At 42.0% G+C, this 16,403-nt stretch overlaps 1 long non-coding RNA gene and 1 gene segment (V, D, J or C); one reads left to right on the top strand and one right to left on the bottom strand.

Annotated features, from left to right (window-relative positions):
• The first annotated feature begins 849 nt into the window (after nt 1-849).
• Nucleotides 850-3,284, top strand: LOC135572895 (uncharacterized). The gene is made up of 2 exons (XR_010464525.1): nt 850-3,031; nt 3,177-3,284. It is a non-coding gene; the product is annotated as an uncharacterized LOC135572895 (long non-coding RNA).
• A 9,823-nt stretch (nt 3,285-13,107) lies between these two features.
• LOC115126977 (Ig kappa-b4 chain C region-like) lies at nt 13,108-15,029 on the bottom strand. The segment is given in 2 exon segments: nt 13,108-13,696; nt 14,607-15,029. A coding segment is annotated over 1 exon segment (243 nt).
• Nucleotides 15,030-16,403: the final 1,374 nt, after the last annotated feature.

Genomic DNA, 16,403 nt, shown 5'->3' with positions numbered 1-16,403 from the left:
TCCTAATGTTTTGTATACTCATTGTATATCCCATAAGTTACCAAATGAGGCATACGTTATCTGAAACAAGTTCCATATAAATCAATATTATGAGTGTGTGTGTTTTGTGTAATATTGAATGGTAAGGGCTAAAAGCATTCAATTGGAATGTTGTGATCCAGAAGTTACACCATATAATTTCTTGTCCTGTCTAGTGCCTTGCTCCAGGAGGGCGATTTGCATAGAGGACACTTTGCATTGGCAGCACATGCTTCAGTGCTCTGGGAGTATTTATAACCCTGTGAGTTTAACCCTTCATGACTGAGAGCTGTCCTTCATGACAACAGAACCCACAACAACCATGACTTTTATCACCATCTTCATCTGGATACTTGCCCTCTGTCTCCAAGGTAATATATATCACACGACATTTTACAGACCATTGCAATATTAGGCTATATAACCTTATTACTGTTTTAGTGAATATGCTATATGGACAAATGAATGAACAATTGAATGCTAATACCACATGCCATCTGTTTCAGAGTCCAGAGGCCAGGTCACAGTGACCCAGACTCCTGCAGTGAAAGCTGTTTCAGTGGGTCACTCAGTCAGTCTCAGCTGTAAGACCAGCAGTGCTGTACACATTAACAGCAATGGACACTATTTGCACTGGTATCAACAGAAACCTGGAGGAGCTCCTAAACTCCTTATTTACTATGCTAAAACCCTTCAGTCTGGGACTCCATCTAGATTCAGTGGCAGTGGATCTGGGAGTGACTTCACTCTGACCATCAGTGGAGTCCAGGCTGAAGATGCAGGAGATTACTACTGTCAGAGTTTACATAGTGGTCCAGTGTTCACACAGTGATACAGAGCCGTACAAAAACCTCTCTCAGTCAGACTGCACAGTGACTGTACTGATACAGCTGGGACCTACTGCAGGTGCTGAGGGGGAAGAGACAGTGACATGGAAGACTGATCAGTAGAGGAGGTCAACTTTGAAAATGGTTAGAAAGTATCATACAAATCACACGTTGTCCCAACGTCATCATCGTCATCATGGTTGTAACTTGTTATATTGGACATGAACTGAAAGTGTATATACAGTAAAAGTTATTTGTAGTTTTGGAAGACAATACCAGTCCATAGTAGAGTAAGATGTACAGAAGTAAGAGGAAACGTATCAGCCCCCCAAACCAATTCCCTACATGCACTTCACAACCAGTTAATGATGTGATCATCTAGCATGTATTAACCCTTTTCATGAGCTGATAGATCTGTGAATGAGACATGATGCTGGGCTCAAACATGACACATTGATGTAGAGACATACACTACACACTATTATCAGAAAGTATCATTCCATTTTATCTGTCATTAATTACATGGTGGCATATCTGTTATGTCTCCCTCCCTGAATCCACCATAGAGGTTAAAACCAGTCCACTCCCTCACATCTGGCCCAGTCCAGGGTATTTCAGGCAGTAAAACAGGTCAACTGGTAGACTGGTAGCTGTGGGAGTGAAACAGATTTACATAGACATGGCTGGTTGGTTCTGCTTGTCCCAGAATAGAGCAGAACTGTCACCAGATGTTCACTCTGTCCCCAGGGGGTTGGAGGTAGAGAAGACCAGGGAAAATGTAATGGAAAAGCGTAGACCACACATTGTTGAAAACCATTGGAAAAATATCTAATTTAATAAAATCATATTAGGAATTAAACATTACAAATATACAGTTGACATCGGAAGTTTACAGACACCTTAGCCAAATACATTTAAATACAGTTTTTCACAATTCCTGACATTTAATCCTAGTAATAATTCCCTGTCTTAGGTCAGTTAGGATCACCACTATTTTAAGAATGTCAAATGTCAGAATAATAGTAGAGAGAATGATTTATTTCAGCTTTTATTTCTTTCATCACATTCCCGGTGGGTCAGAAGTTTACTTACACCCCATTAGTATTTGGTAGTGAAGGAGGTTCACCTAGGGGTCATGATAGGGGCTTACTAAATGTTTGAAGTATTATAATAATTGATTATGCTTATGTTGTATTAATATACGGGGAGGGGTTATAAGACCCCACCCTCCTTACATTTATAGGGTTCTAGACTACAGATTAACAATATATATTCATTATAGATGTTTATAATTGTTCCACCACTGTTTTCTGGTCTCTTTGCCTCTTATAAAGAGACCTCTGAGAAATGTGTGACTGTGAAGACAGAACTCTGCAGGGGAGTGTAAGAGAAGAGATTAGTTAGACGTTCCACTATCCATCAACTTGGACATTTACTGCTAAGCTTTTAGATAGTTATATAAACAAGAGTTGTAGTGTAGAGTAGGCATGGTTTTGGTCTCATCAGTAAAAGATAATGATGTAGGCAGTGACATCACTCGGGCTGGACTTTGGGTTTAATAAAATAACTTGGGACCATTTCTTTGATACAGAACTTACTCGGAAACATGCTTTATTTTCCAGTTGTCAACTTCTGTCTGTACAATAGGGACTGATAGTACTGAAGTACAAATATAACACAATAGGGATAGAGAGTACTGAACTACTAATATAATACAATAGGGACTGATAGTACTGAAGTACAAATATAACATAATAGGGACAGAGAGTACTGAACTACTAATATAATACAATAGGGATTGATAGTACTGAAGTACTGGAATAACATAATAGGGACTGATAATCCTGGGTTATGAGTATAATCCACTGACACACTTAGATAATTACATGTTCCTCTTAGATCACTGATTTACAGTATAAGTTATTTATAACACGATAAAATATTCTGTATCTGCATAATCTGTATGTAATTATATAGCTAACAGTTATGAATGTAGGTACTAGCAGTAAGACTATTTACATATGACCGTTTGCATTGGCAGCACATGCTTCAGTGCTCTGGGAGTATTTATAACCCTGTGAGTTTATCACTTCATGACTGAGAGCTGTCCTTCATGACAACAGAACCCAAAACAACCATGACTTTTATCACCATCTTCATCTGGATATTTGCCCTCTGCTTTCAAGGTAATATATTTTACATACATTTACCCTGACTGTAGTTACTTAACCTTATTAAAGTAAATACCATTATGTTATTGTAAAGTCATTCTTTTGTAAAGCAATGAGCAAATTAATGCACGATTGAATGTTAATTACGTTTATTTTTCAGAGTCCAGAGGCCAGGTCACAGTGACCCAGACTCCTGCAGTGAAAGCTGTTTCAGTTAGTCACTCAGTCAGTCTCAGCTGTAAGACCAGCAGTGCAGTATACAGTGATACACATGGACAGAGGTTGGCCTGGTATCAACAGAAACTCGGAGAATCTCCTAAACTCCTTACATATTTCATTAGTACCAGTAACTCTGGGATACCATCTAGATTCAGTGGCAGCGGATCTGGGAGTGACTTCACTCTGACCATCAGTGGATTCCAGGCTGAAGATGCAGGAGATTACTACTGTCAGAGTTTACATAGTGGTCCAGTGTTCACACAGTGATACAGAGCCGTACAAAAACCTCCCTCAGTCAGACTGCACAGTGACTGTACTGATACAGCTGGGACCTACTGCAGGTGCTGAGGGGGAAGAGACAGTGACATGGAAGACTGATCAGTAGAGGAGGTAAACATTGAAAATGGTTAGAAAGTATCATACAAATCACACGTTCTCCCAACGTCATCATCGTCATCATGGTTGTAACTTGTTATATTGGACATGAACTGAAAGTGTATATACAGTAAAAGTTATTTGTAGTTTTGGAAGACAATACCAGTCCATAGTAGAGTAAGATGTACAGAAGTAAGAGGAAACGTATCAGCCCCCCAAACCAATTCCCTACATGCACTTCACAACCAGTTATTGATGTGATCATCTAGCATGTATTAACCCTTTTCATGAGCTGTTAGATCTGTGAATGAGACATGATGCTGGGCTCAAACATGACACATTTATGTAGAGACATACACTACACACTGTTATCATAAAGTATAATATCCGTTGTGTCTGTCATTAATTACATGATGGTATATTTGTAATGTCTCCCTCCCTGAATCCACCATAGAGGTTAAAACCAGTCCACTCCCTCACATCTGGCCCAGCCCAGGGTATTTCAGGCAGTAAAACAGGTCAACTGGTAGACTGGTAGCTATGGGAGTGAAACAGATTTACAGCTCCTTGCGAAAGTATTCGGCCCCCTTGAACTTTGCGACCTTTTGCCACATTTCAGGCTTCAAACATAAGATATAAAACTGTATTTTTTTGTGAAGAATCAACTACAAGTGGGACACAATCATGAAGTGGAACGACATTTATTGGATATTTCAAACTTTTTTAACAAATCAAAAACTGAAAAATTGGGCGTGCAAAATTATTCAGCCCCCTTAAGTTAATACTTTGTAGCGCCACCTTTTGCTGCGATTACAGCTGTAAGTCGCTTGGGGTATGTCTCTATCAGTTTTGCACATCGAGAGACTGAATTTTTTTTCCCATTCCTCCTTGCAAAACAGCTCGAACCCAGTGAGGTTGGATGGAGAGCATTTGTGAACAGCAGTTTTCAGTTCTTTCCACAGATTCTCGATTGGATTCAGGTCTGGACTTTGACTTGGCCATTCTAACACCTGGATATGTTTATTTTTGAACCATTCCATTGTAGATTTTGCTTTATGTTTTGGATCATTGTCTTGTTGGAAGACAAATCTCCGTCCCAGTCTCAGGTCTTTTGCAGACTCCATCAGGTTTTCTTGTATTTGGCTCCATCCATCTTCCCATCAATTTTAACCATCTTCCCTGTCCCTGCTGAAGAAAAGCAGGCCCAAACCATGATGCTGCCACCCCCATGTTTGACAGTGGGGATGGTGTGTTCAGGGTGATGAGCTGTGTTGCTTTTACGCCAAACATAACGTTTTGCATTGTTGCCAAAAAGTTCAATTTTGGTTTCATCTGACCAGAGCACCTTCTTCCACATGTTTGGTGTGTCTCCCAGGTGGCTTGTGGCAAACTTTAAACTACACTTTTTATGGATATCTTTAAGAAATGGCTGTCTTCTTGCCACTCTTCCATAAAGGCCAGATTTGTGCAATATACGACTGATTGTTGTCCTATGGACAGAGTCTCCCACCTCAGCTGTAGATCTCTGCAGTTCATCCAGAGTGATCATGGGCCTCTTGGCTGCATCTCTGATCAGTCTTCTCCTTGTATGAGCTGAACGTTTAGAGGGACGGCCAGGTCTTGGTAGATTTGCAGTGGTCTGATACTCCTTCCATTTCAATATTATCGCTTGCACAGTGCTCCTTGGGATGTTTAAAGCTTGGGAAATCTTTTTGTATCCAAATCCGGCTTTAAACTTCTTCACAACAGTATCTCGGACCTGCCTGGTGTGTTCCTTGTTCTTCATGATGCTTTCTGAGCTTTTAACGGACCTCTGAGACTATCACAGTGCAGGTGCATTTATACGGAGACTTGATTACACACAGGTGGATTGTATTTATCATCATTAGTCATTTAGGTCAACATTGGATCATTCAGAGATCCTCACTGAACTTCTGGAGAGAGTTTGCTGCACTGAAAGTAAAGGGGCTGAATAATTTTGCACGCCCAATTTTTCAGTTTTTGAATTGTTAAAAAAGTTTGAAATATCCAATTAATGTCGTTCCACTTCATGATTGTGTCCCACTTGTTGTTGATTCTTCACAAAAAAATACAGTTTTATATCTTTATGTTTGAAGCCTGAAATGTGGCAAAAGGTTGCAAAGTTCAAGGGGGCCGAATACTTTCGCAAGGCACTGTACTATGCTACAACACTTCAGTCTGGGACCCCATCTAGATTAAGTGGCAGTGGAACTCATAGTGATACAGAGCCATACAAAAACCTCCCTCAGTCAGACTGCACAGTGACTGTACTGATACAGCTGGGACCTACTGCAGGTGCTGAGGGGAAAGAGACAGTGACATGGAAGATTGACTGAACTCAAATATTTCAGTGATGGTGACTATAATGCCAACTCTTCCAATGTTTAAGTATTCCTGAACTGACAACACCCGTAGGTCCAGACTGCATAAAAAGTCCTTCCCTTTAGTTATGTCAAACAAACCTTTAATTAACATTTCAGACAATAATTTGAATGGACTCCATCTATGTGAAAGAATGTCTCACATTATTTCAGAATAAATATCCCAGTCTCTGCAAGGTCCCCCAGTCAGGTAATGAGTTTCTAGCAAAGATTCAACCATATTTATTGAGATTAAATAACATGATCATAACCCATCAAAACAACCTGAGGTTCTGTCAAGAGACAGTGACATGGGCCACTTGTGTAGTGAAGTCAACTTTGAATATGTTTAGAAAGCATCATTCAGATCACATGTTCCCCATCATCATCATCATTATTGTGCACCTACAATAGTTATTTGAAGTATTGAAATTCCCACAATACCAGTCCAATATGCATAATAAGATGTTCAGAAGTAAAGAAAGTAAAGAAAAAGAAGGTGATATTACATCAGTTACATCAGCATCAGCCCCCCTAGATACAATCCCCATATACACCTCACAACTAGATATTGATGTGATCATCTAGCTTTATATGAACTATTTTGAATAGCAGTTTACTGACGGTTAGATCTATGGATAAGACACAATGCTGGGTTCAGGCATTAGACATATCTACATTATGTATAATATCAATTTTATCAGGCATCCTCCCTGAATCCACCATAGAGGTTCAAACTAGTCCACTCCCTCACATCTGGTCCAGTTCAGGGTACCTACTTGTCCCGAAGCCAGGCGTTGTCTTAGCTTTGTGCTTAGGGTCGTTGTCCTGTTGGAAGATGAACCTTTACCCCAGTCTGAGGTCTTGAGCGCTCTGGAGCAGGTTTTCATCAAGGATCTCTCTGTACCTTGCTCTGTTCGTCTTTCCCTTTATCCTGACTAGTCTCCCAGTCCCTGCCGCTGAAAAACATGCCCACAGCATGATGCTGTCACCACCATGCTTCACCGTAGGGATGGTGCCAGGTTTCCTCGAGACGTGAGGTTTGGCAATCAGGCCATAGAGTTCAATCTTGGCTTCATCAGACCAGAGAATCTTGTTTCTCATGGTCTGAGAGTCCTTTAGGTGCATTTTGGCAAACTCCAAGCGGGCTGTTGTGCCTTTTACTGAAGAGTGGCTTCCGTCTGGCCACTCAGAGATGGTTGTTCTTCTGTAAGGTTCTCCCATCTCCACAGAGGAACTCTAGAGCTCTGTCAGAGTGACCATCGGGTTCTTGGTCACCTCCCAGACAAAGGCCCTTCTCCCCAGATTTCTCAGTTTGACCGGGCAGCCATCTCTAGGAAGAGTCTTGGTTGTTCCAAACTTCTTCCATTTCAGAATGATGGAGGCCCCTGTGTTCTTGTGGAAATGTTTTAGTACCCTTCCCCAGATATGTGCCCTCGACACAATCCTGTCTCGCTGCTCTACTGAGAATTACTTCAACCTCATCTGGTCAGTCTATGTCATGGAAAGAGCAGACGTTCCTAATGTTTTGTACACTCTGTTTATACCAGTAATGATGGTAATATGTCAACTCATGCACTGTCACATTAAAGCATTCCTGAAGCAATAACAACCACAAGTCAAATCAAATCAAATCAAATTGTATTAGTCACGTGCTCTGAATACAACAGGTGTAGAACTCAAAGTGAAATGCTTACTTACGAGCAGCTAACCGACAGTGCAGTCAAAAAAAAATGGATATGAATAAGAGATAAAAGTAAAAGTAATTAAAGAGGAGCAGTAAAAAATAACAATGAGTACAGGGGGGTGCAGGTACAGAGTCAATGTGCGGGGGCACCGGTTAGTTGAGGTAGTAGGTACATGTAGGTAGAGTTTATTAAAGTGACTATGCATAGATGACAACAGAGAGTGGCAGTGGTGTGGAGAGGGGAGGGGGGGGGGGGATGTGAGTTGTCTGGGTAGCCATTTGACCAGATGTTCAGGAGTCTTATGGCTTGGGGTAGAAGCTGTTTAGAAGCCTCTTGGACCTGGACTTTGTGCTCCGGTACTGCTTGCCATGCGGTAGCAGAGAGAACAGTCTGTGACTAGGGTGGCTGGAGACTTGGACAATTTTCAGGGCCTTCCTCTGACACCGCCTGGTACAGACGTCCTGGATGGCAGGAAGCTTGGCCCCAGTGATGTACTGGGCCATTCGCACTACTCTCTGTAGTGCCTTGCGGTCGGAGACTGAGCAGTTGCCATACCAGGCAGTGATGCAACCAGTGAGGATGCTCTCGATGGTGCAGCTGTAGAACCTTTTGAGGATCTGAGGACCCATGGCAAATCTTTTCACTCTCCTGAGGGGGAATAGGTTTTGTCGTGCCCGCTTCACGACTGTCATGGTGTGCTTGGAACACGTTAGTTTGTTGGTGATGTGGACACCAAGGAACTTGAACCTGCTCCGCTACAGCCCCATTGATGAGAATGGGGGCGTGCTAGGTCCTCTTTTTCTTGTAGTCCACAATAATCTCCTTTGTCTTGATCCCGTTGAGGGAGAGGTTGTTGTCCTGGCACCACATTGCCAGGTCTCTGACCTCCTCCATGTAGACTGTATCGTTGTTGTCAGTGTTCAGGCCTACCACTGTTGTGTCATCGGCAAACTCAATGATGGTGTTGGAGTTGTGCCTGGCCGTGCAGTCATGAGTGAACAGGGAGTACAGGAGGGGGCTGAGCACACACCCCTGAGGGGCCCCTTTGTTGAGGATCAGCGTGGCGGATGTGTTGTTACCTACCCTTACCACCTGGGGTCGGCCCGTCAGGAAGTCCAGGATCCAGATGCAGAGGGAGGTGTTTAGTCCCAGGGTCCTTAGTTTATTGATGAGCTTTGAGGGCACTATGTTGTTGAACGCTGAGCTGTAGTCAATGAATGGCATTCTCATATAGGTGTTCCTTCTGTCCAGGTGGGAAATGGCAGTGTGGAGTGCAATAGAGATTGCATCACCTGTGGATTTGTTGGGGCGGTATGCAAATTGGAGTGTGTCTAGGGTTTCTGGGATGATGGTGTTGATGTGAGCCATGACCAGCCTTTCAAAGCACTTCATGGCTACAGACGTGAGTGCTACGGGTTGGTAGTCATTTAGGCAGGTTACCTTAGTGTTCTTGGGCACAGGGACTATAGTGATCTACTTAAAACATGTTGGTATTACAGACTCGGACAGGGAGAGGTTGAAAATGTCAGTGAAGACACTTTCTAGGTGGTCAACGCATGCTCACAGTGCATGTCCTGGTAATCCATCTGGCCCTGCGGCCTTGTGAATGTTGACTTGTCTAAAGGTCTTACTCACATCGGCTGCGGAGAGTGTGGTCCCACAGTCTTCCGGTACAGCTGGTGCTCTCATGCATGTTTCAGTGTTAATTGCCTCGAAGCGAGCATAGAAGTAGTTTAGCTCGTCAGGTAGGCTTGTGTCACTGGGCAGCTCTTGGCTGTGCTTTCCTTTGTAGTCTGCAAGCCCTGCCACATCCGCCGTGCATCAGAGCCGGTGTAGTAAGACTCGATCTTAGTCCTGTATTGATGCTTTGCCTGTTTGATGGTTCGTCGGAGGGCATAGCGGTATTTCTTATGAGCGTCCGGGTTAGAGTCCCGCTCCTTGAAAGCGGCAGCTATAGCCATTAGCTCAGTGCGGATGCTGCCTGTAATCCATGGTTTCTGGTTGGGGTATGTACGTACAATCACCGTGGGGACAACGTCATCGATGCACTTATTGATGAAGCCAATGGCAGATGTGATGTACTCCTCAATGCCATTGGAGGAATCCCGGGAACATATCCAGTCTGTGCTAGCAAAGCAGTCCTGTAGCTTAGCATCTGCTTCATCTGACCACTTTTTATTTGTCTAGTCACTGGTGCTTCCTGCTTTAATTTTTGCTTGTAAGCAGGAATCAGGAGGAAAGAATTATGGTCAGATTTGCCAAATGAAGGGTGAGGGAGAGGTTTGTATGTCACGGCTGGCTGAAGGACTGGACCAAGGTGCAGCATGGTAAGCATGCATTTTCTCTTTATTAAAAAATGACGCCGACAAAACGAAGAACAACAATAAACCGTGAAGCTTTGGGCTATGTGCCCTGAACAAAGACAAAGTTAACTTCCCACAAAACAGGTGGGGGAAAAGGGTACCTAAGTATGGTTCTCAATCAGAGACAACGATAGACAGCTGCCTCTGATTGAGAACCACACACGGCCAAACACATAGAAATAGAAAAACATAGAACATAGAACATAGACTGCCCACCCAAATCACACCCTGACCAAACCAAAATAGAGACATAAAACGCTCTCTACGGCCAGGGCGTGACATTGTATGCATCTCTGTGTGTGGAGTATAGGTGGTTCAGAGTTATTTTCCCTCTGGTTGCACATTTAACATGTTGATGGAAATTTGATAAAACTGATTTAAGTTTTCCTGCATTAAAGTTCTCGGCTACTAGGAGCACCGCTTCTGGGTGAGTGTTTTCTTGTTTGCTTATGGCAGAATACAGCTCATTCAATGCTATCTTGGTGCCAGTCTCTGACTGTGGTGGTATGTAAAAAGCTACAAAGAATATAGATGAGAACTCTCTCGGTAGGTAATATGGTCTGCAGCTTATCATGAAAAATTCTACCTCAGGTGAGTAATGGCTCGAGACTTTCTTAGATATCGTGCACCAGCTGTTGTTTACAAAAATACATAGACCGCCGCCCCTTGTCTTACCAGACGCCGCTGTTCTATCCTGCCGGTACATCATATTACCAGCCAGCTGTATGCTGATATTGTCGTCGTTCAGCCACGACTCCGTGAAGCATAAGATGTTACAGTTTTGAATGTCCCATTGGTAGTTTAATCTTCCCAATAACTCGTCAAATTTATTATCCAAAGATTGCATGTTTGCGAGCAGAATTGAGGGGAGTGTGATTAATTAGATCGCCGCCTGTTCCTCAGAAGGCAGCCCGCCCTCTGGCCTCTCTTTCTCTGACCTCTCTTTCTCCGCCTCCTGTTCACACAAATAGCTGTGGTCGTGGGCCTGTTCCCGAGGGAGCCGTATATCCTCTGCCTTGGGCTTGTCAGAGTCGTGAAAGAAGAAAAAGGATTCTGCTAGTCCCTGGGGGACCACGGGTGCGTTCTGAGCTCTCTCCTGTACTCCCTGTTCACCCACGACTGCGTGGCCACGCACGCCTCCAACTCAATCATCAAGTTTGCGGACGACACAACAGTGGTAGGCTTGATTACCAACAACGACGAGACGGCCTACAGGGAGGAGGTGAGGGCCCTCGGAGTGTGGTGTCAGGAAAATAACCTCACACTCAACGTCAACAAAACTAAGGAGATGATTGTGGACTTCGGGAAACAGCAGAGGGAACACCCCCCTATCCACATTGATGGAACAGTAGTGGAGAGGGTAGTAAGTTTTAAGTTCCTCGGCGTATACATCATAGACAAACTGAATTGGTCCACCCACACAGACAGCATCGTGAAGAAGGCGCAGCAGCGCCTCTTCAACCTCAGGAGGCTGAAGAAATTCGACTTGTCACCAAAAGCACTCACAAACTTCTACAGATGCACAATCGAGAGCATCCTGTCGGGCTGTATCACCGCCTGGTACGGCAACTGCTCCGCCCACAACCGTAAGGCTCTCCAGAGGGTAGTGAGTTCTGCACAACGCATCACCGGGGGCAAACTACCTGCCCTCCAGGACACCTACACCACCCGATGTCACAGGAAGGCCATAAAGATCATCAAGGACAACAACCACCCGAGCCACTGCCTGTTCACCCCGCTATCATCCAGAAGGCGAGGTCAGTACAGGTGTATCAAAGCTGGGACCGAGAGACTGAAAAACAGCTTCTATCTCAAGGCCATCAGACTGTTAAACAGCCACCACTAACATTGAGTGGCTGCTGCCAACACACTGACTCAACTCCAGCCACTTTAATAATGGGAATTGATGGGAAATTATGTAAAATATATCACTAGCCACTTTAAACAATGCTACCTAATATAATGTTTACATACCCTACATTATTCATCTCATTTGTATATGTATATACTGTACTCTATATCATCTACAGCATCTTTATGTAATACATGTATCACTAGCCACTTTAACTATGCCACTTTGTTTACATACTCATCTCATATGTATATACTGCACTCAATACCATCTACTGTATCTTGCCTATGTCGCTCTGTACCATCACTCACTCATATATCTTTATGTACATATTCTTTATCCCCCTTACACTTGTGTCTATAAGGTAGTAGTTTTGGAATTGTTAGCTAGATTACTTGTTGGTTATTACTGCATTGTCGGAACTAGAAGCACAAGCATTTCGCTACACTCGCATTAACATCTGCTAACCATGTGTATGTGACAAATACAATTTGATTTGATTTGATTTGATTTGAAAGTCTGTTTGCATAGAGAGAACCCTTTGCATTGCCAGCACATGCTTCAGTGGTCTGGGAGTGTTTATAACCCTGTGAGTTTAACACTTTCCCTCTGCTTTCAGGAAAAAGATGTTGAGCTCAGACAATACACAGACGTCCGTAACCAATTATGAATTAGAATTTGATGTCAGTAACTGTCAATGTCTGTCTTTAGTAATACCCATTTAATATGTAATCTATTACATGGTGGTTTATTCATTGTAAGAATGTCCCCCTCCTTGAATCCACCATAGAAGTTGCAGTAAAACTAGTCCACCCACTCACATCTGGCCCAGTTCAGGCAGTGAAACTGAAACTAGACTGGTAGCAGTGGGAGTGAAACAGATTTACATAGACAGGGCTCAGTGGTTCTGCTTGTCCCAGAATAGAGCAGCACTGTCACCAGATGTTCACTCTGTTCCCAGGGTGTTGGAGGTAGAGAAGACTATCTCTCTACTCTATATCTTGAAGTAGTGTTTTTAGCTTCAAAGCACAGACCATAACATATTATATTGTGATGATATTAATTACTGGTCAATGATGATGTTACGCGAAGATAAGGTTTAGGCCTGACAGTTTTCAAATACACCATTAACCAGCCTAGCTGATTACATTTATTTTCCACAATATTACAAATATATATATTATCAAGTTCATTCATAGAAACAACACAAATATGCATTCCAAAAAGAAAACTTTATTTTAATCCATTATTACATAATCGAAGAATCAAAGCGAACATGATAGTGAATAAAAGCAGATCACATCAAATCTAAAACGAACAAAATCTCATTCTACAGAATGGATTGACACATAAACTCAAGCCAAGCTCCCTGTTAGTCTACACGAGAGTGATCACCAAATCAGAGAACAACTGATCTTAGAACAAAGCAAGTCAAAGCCGAGGAACCAGCGTCCTCTCTCCACATGGGTGTGTGACTGAGGGGTTCTACCCAGAACAGTCAGCCCTCTTCAGGGTCTTGGTGACCGGAGTCTGGGATATCTGCTGGGCTTCACAGGTCACCTCTCCTGCCTTGGTCCACTCCTGGCCAGTGAGAGTCAGGGTGCTGCTCCAGCTGTACCGGCCATCCTTCTCCAGGACCCTAGAACTGGCCTCCTGATTCTTGCTGTTGCCGTCCACTTTCCATCTTATGGTCCAGTCTGAGGGGAAGCCCTTGTTGGCCAGACACATCAGTGTGGCTGTTGTTGTACTGGACAGCTCCTCACTAGAGGGGGGCAGGACGGTGAGGGTGGGGGAACTGTTACCTGAAAGAAACACAACACATCATCTATATCAAAACACAGTACTTGGGAAATTACTTAATATGGAAGTTAGATTGCTAAATGATGTGAAGAAAACACAAACAGTCAAAAGATATAAAGTAGATTACAAGTATAAAGTATACAAGTATGACGTGTTTAACTTTAGCATTACTTTGTCATACAGATATTTTTTTAGGAACGTATCTGATCAGAATACTCATATTTGTAGTATTTTGCAGAATCAAAGAGGTTGGATATGAACATAACAGAGACCTTTTATGTTCACATTACCAATGTGACTATCATGAACACAATGTACTGATGACTACAAAAACAAATATTATAGTTATCGAAACAGAATAAAAGTTATATAGTCTGCAATCATACAAATAAAATAATAAATGCCTACAATTTAACATTTTGATTAAATCAGCTGTTGAAAGAAGACTCAGTCAAAATCAATATATAACAATATTTTTGGAGAGTAAAATATCTCAAATCGAAATGTTTTAATAGAGAATAAAGAGTTTAAGAAACAAAATGGAATCAGACAAACATCAAGAAACTTACTTCCAACATCAAGTCTGGTACCGCTACCAAAAGTGTGCCACAGTGATACAACCCCTATTACTGCTCATACAGAAACCTAACACTCATTGGGAAAGCTGAATACTTACATATTTCAGACTGTGGTTTAATTCATGAACTCATATGAATACTGGTCAAATATAATGTTATATTCTTAATTTGAAATCGTTTTTTGATTAAATGAAAAACACTACAGTATTATTATAAAATATAAAGGTGTAAAACAAACAAAACAATTGCTCAACTTAAAGTCATACAGTTGACAGAGAAATTACAGTGATATCAAAAAGTGAAAAAAAAGTGGTTAATTGTGTTGTTTACTTACTTCCAACATCTAGTCTGGTGCCGCTACCAAAAGTCCACCACAGTGATACAATCCCTATTACTGCTGGTACAAAAACCTTTCTGTGCTGTGATGCTTCAGCTGTAACAGTGAAAATCCCTCATACAGAATCACACTAAACACAAATACCATTTAACATCTTTCGAGGTAAAATAAACATTTCATATGGGCTGTTTATACAATTCATAAAAAAATATAAATTGTATCTCAAATCTAGATATTTGTCATTAGTATTTCTTCTGTGTATCAGATTTCCTCTTAGGAACAGAACAGTCAGTGTTCAACATTAAATCCAGCATTTGTGTTCCTCCATTTTGTCCAGGAGAAAAAGTAACAGCAGTAATATTGATTCATGTTGTGTATATTCCCTGTTTATCTCAGATATATCTACGGTTGTAAAGTCAGAGAGAACAGACACCACTACCAGAGGAATTGAGAAGGGTTCACAAACTGATTTGAGGAACTTATGTAAGAGTCCAAGCATGAGTGAACTGACAGTTAGGGCTGTATTCAATCTGTATCGCTGAAGCCTTTACATTTTAATCGGGTTTTAGCTGTGAACTTCAACGATATGGATGGAATAGAAAAGTTGTCATATACAATATATTAGAGTAAAACGCATGATGTTTGTTCTTATAAAAGCTAACATGTGCAGGATAAAATACAGTTTTAATGATAGGAGCCTACTTGGAAACTGAAATAGATTTAAAACATGAATATGCATATGCCCGCTAGAGTGTATAAACATTTGGGTTTAACACGTCATGACTGAGAGCTGTCCGTCATGACAACAGAACCCACAACAACCATGACTTTTATCATCATTTTCGGGCTCTGTTCAATTTGTATCGCTGAAGCATTACAGATTGCACGATAGAAATGTGAAAATAATTTTCAATTGATCCAACATATTACATTTACTTCACTTAGCAGAGGCTCCTATCCAGAGGGTCTTACAGGAGGAATTAGAGTGAAGTGCCTTGGTGACAGATTTTTCACCAAGTCAAGTCAGGGACTTGAACCAGCAACCTATTAACCACTAGGCTACCTGCAGCCCCACATGCAGCTTTTACGGTGAAAGCAGTCTCCGCTAATGCAAGAATAGTGCTTTATAAATGTCAATCACGCTGTAATGCTGAACTCCCGCGATACAGATTGAGTAGATTCCTTCATCTTGATGCTTGCCGTTTGATTTCAAGGTAAAGTTGCTGTTGAATTCTAAAGCATATGATATTTCAGAAAACTGAACTTAAATGGAATCTGATCTTGACAATGTGTTATTCTTTTCTCAGTATCCAGAGGGCAGATCACTGTGACTCAGACTCCTGCAGGGAAAGCTGGCCTTTCAGGTCGCATACTGTAGTTATTCTCCACTTCTGTAAAACCAGCAGTAATCCATTTAAGGCCCTGTCTTTTATATCATATTGAACAACAGCTGATTAAACTAACATTGTAAAAGTGTGAAAACAATGGATCAGTGTTATTTCCTTATAGTTCCTGGTTGAAAATGTGATGTACTGTACATACAGTACTTCTAATTAGCAGGTTTGCATTGGAGGGAGTTTCGGCTTTCCATGGGGACGTTACCATGTGGCAAATGGGTTAATAGACCAGTAACAAAGAGAGTTCCAAATCTCTCTGCCAATAGCAGATAGTTTTCAGTTTTCGCCTCCCCACTCAGACCACTCTAAGACAGTCTTAGCTGCAGGTGCTGAGGGGGAGGACTTGACCAGTGATAGTGTTGAGGACTAGACCAGTGATAGTGTTAGGGACTAGACC

Source organism: Oncorhynchus nerka, linkage group LG8, assembly GCF_034236695.1.
Source record: "Oncorhynchus nerka isolate Pitt River linkage group LG8, Oner_Uvic_2.0, whole genome shotgun sequence".
In the NCBI taxonomy this organism is placed as follows: domain Eukaryota; kingdom Metazoa; phylum Chordata; class Actinopteri; order Salmoniformes; family Salmonidae; genus Oncorhynchus; species Oncorhynchus nerka.
The sequence above is the reverse complement of the archived record's forward strand: the minus strand, read 5'-3'. Positions and strand labels throughout refer to the sequence as shown.